Source organism: Nansenia antarctica (assembly GCF_963989245.1).
Source record: "Nansenia antarctica genome assembly, chromosome: 4".
Classification (NCBI taxonomy): Eukaryota; Metazoa; Chordata; class Actinopteri; order Argentiniformes; family Microstomatidae; genus Nansenia; species Nansenia antarctica.
In genome coordinates, this window is record NC_137689.1 from 46947856 (window position 1) to 46953301 (window position 5446).

Here is a 5446-nt window from a genome sequence, read left to right on the forward strand (position 1 = left end):
TTTACATTATGTCTCACATATCTTTTGGGGAGGGGCTGAATATAGCTTGTAAAACTAGGAAAACATAAATGTTTGCATCAATCCTACCTTTTTAACTTTCTCTTGAACGGACATGAAATAAATGTAGGAAACATTACAACATCCAAGGCCCAAATGAGAACTGCAAAATGCAATGCAGCTGTAGAAAGGCTGAATGACTGGTGTCTGAATGATGAGATGGAGCATGAAATCCCCTGTTTTTCAATTACAAATGTCTTACAGCAGTGTGGAAAGTGTGAAACACTCTGACAAGATGGTGTCAGTTGATTTAAATGTGTAGTGCCACAGTGTTAGGACTCTGGACTATGAGACTACAGCCAACTCAAATATAACACAGACATTACAACAAACTCTTGGAAAAAGTTTCTTCGAAAAACACGTTTAATGTCCACTGAAGCCACATGGCGTGACTAATACAAACAGGTCTCCTCCGGCCTCACAGTAACCTTTGCAAAAGTAAACTGATCCACATGGAACTCACATATTTCTTCATGTCCCACATGATTCAATAACTGAATTAAGAGAACGGTAGTAGAGTAGTTATACAAACGAAACACATTTATCTGCATCCAGAATATTTCACAATATTTCCTTCCTTTCCTTATTTGATGTATGCCCATTACAGAAACAGTATTTTTCCATCATTATGGAATAACGCATTCCTTAACTTCCACTCATAGAATACTGGGAGCGAAATGAACAGACGTGGAAACAAGGCTTTCTTAGCAGGCTCTCCAGTAGGTCGTTCCAAATTACATCCGTAGGAACAGCTTGTCTATTGGACAAATTGTGGCAACTCTTTGGGCAAATAATGACATAACACTGAGCAAACACTGACTGCTACAATGCGCAGCAACGCCATGACGGTTCTAAGAAATTGTCACTTGTATTAGGAGGAGCCGTATACAACCCTACCATATCATGTTATATAATACAAGGGGCCTTTGAGTGTTCAGGATGAGGCCCACCTTCTCAGGGCCTCTGACTTGAGGATGACCTCATGACACAACATGAGACCGCCAGGTACCAAGCATACAGTATACTGGCTTGTTTATGTGGGTTTGAGGAGACATTCTTTATGAAATAAAACTAAGTAGAGATTACTATCAAGTAACAAAATCATTTTAAATTGGCCACATCAGGCCTGTCCATTGGCTTGACCCCAGCTGCTCTCAGGACAACAAGGAAGGAGTTGGAACCTGTTTCAGTGTGAGAGAATTTAAATGTCCTGCAAGGTTTGGCAAAAACACTGTTTAAAAGAAGTGATGTGACCTTTTGAGCCATGGCACTGTGAAGGGAATCTAGTACCCAGAATCTGGACTTTAAATAGGACATGAACCCACATGTCTAACCACCTACCATTTTACTGCCAATGGGTAACATTTATTGTGTGTAATCTGTTCAATACTATGCAAATAATGTCCCCCTTTAGGACAATAATCTATTAAATTCTATATTGGGAACAATATACTATACCCAATGCAATTTAAATACATTAAAAGTACTGTACATGGTAAATGCAGTCATGTCTTTTTGCAAGGTCTTAATGCAATCTCCTGAAACAACGAAAGTTAATATACTAGGTTGTCAGTAGAATTGATGGTTTATATCTAAGCCCCATAGATAGGATTTGAATTCATCAATCAAAATGTAATATGCAGGCAAACTTCACTTAAAAAGAGAACAATACCACAGATATAATCCAACAAGCCGCCTATATTAACTTTAGGTGTTACAGATATACAAATAGACCTCCCACTAAGTTTGGATTTGAAACTGTTGTGCAACACTACATATCGTTGTGTATCTGCTCAGCAGTAGCCTTTGTAAATACAATACCAGCATCCAACAATGTTGTTTCAAAGCTCCAGTACTGCTGTCTGTTTATGTGATGGATGTGTGATGGATGCATGCGATATAAAAAAAAGGGGGGGCCTACTGAATCTAAATTACTTGCCAGTTTACATAAGGCAACAAAAAACCGACGATTTTAGCTACAGTATATAGGAATGGACTCATCCAATAGAAAATGTTTCAGCTGAAAGAAGCTGACAGAAAGAAACTCTTGTAGTGAAGCCGAAAATTAGTTTTTGGCGTATACCTCTACTTGTTGACCGAATTTGATTGACAATGACACCGTAATCTCATTTAGATTTTCGCAGACATATCTTCACCTTTAGGTATTTTACTGATATCTGCGAATCTCCTGACTTGACGTCGATCTCCAAATGAACCCGAACCAGTTTGCTCAGACGGAACCACAGACACAGAATGTCTCCCCTATCTCCCTCTCCTGGTCCACATTCCTGTCTTTTATCAGGATCAAAATGCCTCTTGTTTCAGACACTACCCAGTGCTTCACCAGTGACTGTTGCCAACGACGTGTAGCACGACATGTCAGTTAGAACACGCCGAGGCTGTGTGAATGGCACACCTCTCGATTCCCAGGGGGGAGAGAGACATGAGGATGTTGTGGCAAAAAACGTCCCTTTGTCTTTGATCTGAGGATTTGAGCGATGAGATGGATGTGACTGTTCTGTCTGTCTCTCTCTCTCTGTCCCTGTCCCTGTCCCTGTCCCTGTCCCTGTCCCTGTCCCTGTCCCTGTCTCTGTCTCTGTCTCTGTCTCTGTCTCTGTCTCTGTCTCTGTCCCTGTCCCTGTCCCTGTCCCTGTCCCTGTCCCTGTCTCTGTCTCTGTCTCTGTCTCTGTCTCTGTCTCTGTCTCTGTCTCTGTCTCTGTCTCTGTCTCTGTCTCTGTCTCTGTCTCTGTCTCTGTCTCTGTCTCTGTCTCTGTCTCTGTCTCTGTCTCTGTCCCTGTCCCTGTCCCTGTCCCTGTCTCTGTCTCTCTCTCTCTCTCTCTCTCTCTCTCTCTCTCTCTCTCTCTCTCTCTCTCTCTCTCTCTCTCTCTCTCTCTCTCTCTCTCTCTCTCTCTCTCTCTCTCTCTCTCTCTCTCTCTCTCTCTCTCTCTCTCTCTCTCTCTCTCTCTCTCTCTCTCTCTCTCTCTCTCTCTCTCTCTCTCTCTCTCTCTCTCTCTCTCTCTCTCTCTCTCTCTCTCTGCAGGGGTATATCCATCCACAGTATAGCTGACTGGTCTGTGTGGACTAGCTATCATGGCCTAGATTGGGGCATGACAGGAATCAGGTCAGAGCGCAGCTTCACCCAGATTAAAAAGCAGGCATGATGGTGAGGATCAGGCAAGCAGAGACACCATGGGCTGAGGCTTAGTGTGTCAGCAAGTAGAACAAAGTGTGACATGGAGGTGGTTAGTCACACTTGCAAGATCGCTTACCTGTTCACAATGTATAGTGGTGGATTTAGGCAATAAACTTCATGCTCTTTGTGTTTGAGACATTTGTGACAACAGATCACTAACATAGATATATTCTAGGATTCTTTGTTTGGTGCGGTGCATTCATTAAGAATGTTTTCTACTCAGATAGAGAATTTCCTCAGTAAATCCATATCTAAAACAGTTGAATGCAATGGGAGCACTTTGTCAGAAGTAGGTTAGTTTGTGACTGTATGAAATGTTATTCATTTTTTATCTGTTACTATGTTCTAATATATTATTTGAAATCAGTTGTCTGTATGTTTGACAAGGCATGGTGTGCTTTCAATTACATGAACTTACCCAATACTGCTATCTGCTGGTGCTGGTGTGGGACTGCTACTTTTGATGCAAATGGTAAACAACGTGCTGACACTTACCGTAAACAAAGTATATTTTAATGTATTGAGGGTTACAAAGAAACATCTGTTTTTCATTATTTTAAAAATATGTAAAAGCATAATTTAAACAGGTATTCAATCACATCAGTGGCTGGAGACAGTGGCAGTTCTCCCCCTTTGTTGTACAGTAAGCATACAGTGTGAGAACATCTGAATGGGTTGGAAATAATAGAAAATGTTCATTCTGTCTATCTACCATCCAGAATCAAACTTATATGTACACAGGTTAATCCTGCCCTGGACTGTTAAAGAGGAACTGAAAAATACTCTGGTTTGACTTCTCCCTTGTCCCTTAATGTCTGTGCAGAGACTGAAAGGTATGCAAATGGCATCAAGCCACGTTATCATGTGCCTTTGACATGTTTCTGGTTTAATGGAACAGGCTACAGTAATGCACAATGGAGTGTCAATGATCAGACAGTGGAGGTTGTCTTGAATCATCGCTCCACCTTCCCCTTTTCAATGATTTGTTTCAACTGTCAGGTAGAGGACATGGAGGAGTGGAATGAACAGAGAGAGAAAGTATAATGAAACTACAGTGAAGTCTCTCCATTCGTTCACATTAATCAATGTCAACATTGCATCTCCTCTTATCTTTGGATTGACTAAGTAAAGAGGTCAATAGGGTGGCCAAATTTGGAATCGACAACTTTCCAGGGAACTCCAGATGCAAAAAAAAGAGAAATAAAATGGAATACAATATACAAAAGTGACAATTCAGACCATGTGAAACCCTCCACCCAACACCTGCACAATAAAAATCCTCTATGTTCATAAAAAAAGAATACCTTTGACTTTTTCCATCAATCAGTCTGGGCTATCTTTGGTATAATGTATCCATCACATTATTCACAGCCAGTTGGGATTCAAACAAATATGATTGTCCTGCTGGCTTGGGCTTGTTGTAATCGTGTTCATTTATGAACTGGGGTTTGAGAGTCAAAGAGGGAATGGATGGGGGGGGGGGGGGGGGCAACTAGATGCATCTGGATGTATTGTTCATGATGGCTAGAAAAGGAAGGGAGGGGGGAGGGGCCTGGAGAGAGTTGGGTAAGGGGTTAGTCAGATCTATGATCTTTTCCGCCTGCTTTCAAAATTTCTGAAGTTGACAGGCCTGATCTTCATCTCTGCAAACTGGATGGAATGCTCATGCCCTTTCCAATGGAACCAGTTGATACCCTACGGGAGAAAGAAGACAGAAACCTTTGTTACGTTGTCTAACACGCTCGTATGGCTGTTAAATCAATAGAAGTCAATAACTGGGGTAGAATTGCAAGATTACAGCTCGAGCTCAGCCTTTGATAATCTCGTTAGGACTATTGTGGCTGACTGTGAGACGCCTGACTTTGTAGGTCACACGTCCGTACCTTGCTGTGACTACTGTCTCCGTATCTCCCCATGAGGTTGACACGATGACAGTTCTTGTACCAGAAGGCACCGTTATAGGACAAGGCACAGTTGGTGACGGCAATGTCGTTGTCGTTGTCGTACGTGGAGAAGGGCCGGCCCTGGTGGTAGGTCAAAGAGTCACCTGTGTGAGTGGGGAGAGAAAAGCAAGAAACATTAGATTAGAAAGTAATACGTACCACACAACCAAATACAGTTCAGCATCTAACCAGAAGTGCAAATAGTGATGATATAAAAACATGTCAGTGATAGTGATCGGTACGGTATGGCAAG

General features: G+C 41.9%; 1 protein-coding gene across 1 annotated transcript in view; it reads right to left on the minus strand.

Annotated features, from left to right (window-relative positions):
* Nucleotides 1-4834: 4834 nt before the first annotated feature.
* Nucleotides 4835-5446, minus strand: part of LOC308156577 (tenascin-like) — a gene marked incomplete at both ends in the record, with an annotated part of 29371 nt that continues 28759 nt past the window's right edge. Inside the window, 2 exons of the mRNA XM_080529949.1 lie at nucleotides 4835-4945; nucleotides 5134-5297. Of these exons, the coding sequence (XP_080386075.1) occupies nucleotides 4835-4945; nucleotides 5134-5297 (275 nt within the window). The remainder of the gene's footprint in view (nucleotides 4946-5133; nucleotides 5298-5446) is intronic.